This window comes from Gymnoscopelus microlampas, assembly GCF_963454915.1.
Source record: "Gymnoscopelus microlampas genome assembly, chromosome: 6".
Classification (NCBI taxonomy): Eukaryota; Metazoa; Chordata; class Actinopteri; order Myctophiformes; family Myctophidae; genus Gymnoscopelus; species Gymnoscopelus microlampas.
Window position 1 is genome coordinate 138,825 of NC_139943.1, and position 637 is coordinate 139,461.

Here is a 637-nt window from a genome sequence, read left to right on the forward strand (position 1 = left end):
AATGGATTCAGCACATTACAAATCATATAGAAACAACACACTGAAGTACTTTTCCTCAAAGATATCTACAAGAGGTCTTTCTTTTCCATTCTCCGTCTCTGACTATACGCAAGTAAAGTAAAAGTACCTCAGAATTGTACTTACATGCAGTACTTCAGTAAATGCATTCATTAACGTTTGACTGGAAGGTTACCCCCTTCCAGCAAACGTTTGACATTTTGGTCACATTTGTGCCAAGAAGTCAATTATGCATTTTGGGGAGTGAGAGTGTGTTGGATTTTCATGATCATATCATATGAAATAATGTAAACAAAAATGTCATGGTATTAAAATACGCAATCTAGCGCAAGGCCTATTGGCGCACGTTTTAAGCTGTGGCGGACCTGGGATAGAGTTATGAAAATGTTCTACTGTACCATTCATCCTAAGATATCATAACATCATAGAAAAGGTAAAGAAACCTTAGTCCAAAATTCCCCTTTAAGTGGTTAGATGGGTGGGCTGTGAACCCTTGGGACTAGACTGCAGGGTGTATTGTCCTATTGTATCTGCTGTCTGCTGCATGCTGCTGTTGTTGTTTCCATTCACCCTGTGGGACGCAAACACACTCTATGGACAGCATACATCCCTAAATCAC

At 39.7% G+C, this 637-nt stretch overlaps 1 protein-coding gene across 1 annotated transcript in view; it reads right to left on the minus strand.

The window, feature by feature from the left end:
• Window positions 1-480: 480 nt before the first annotated feature.
• kcnq1.2 (potassium voltage-gated channel, KQT-like subfamily, member 1.2) overlaps window positions 481-637 on the minus strand; it is a gene marked incomplete at both ends in the record, with an annotated part of 592,759 nt that continues 592,602 nt past the window's right edge. The window contains one exon of the mRNA XM_084060875.1: window positions 481-609. Coding sequence (XP_083917001.1) covers window positions 481-609 — 129 coding nt within the window. The remainder of the gene's footprint in view (window positions 610-637) is intronic.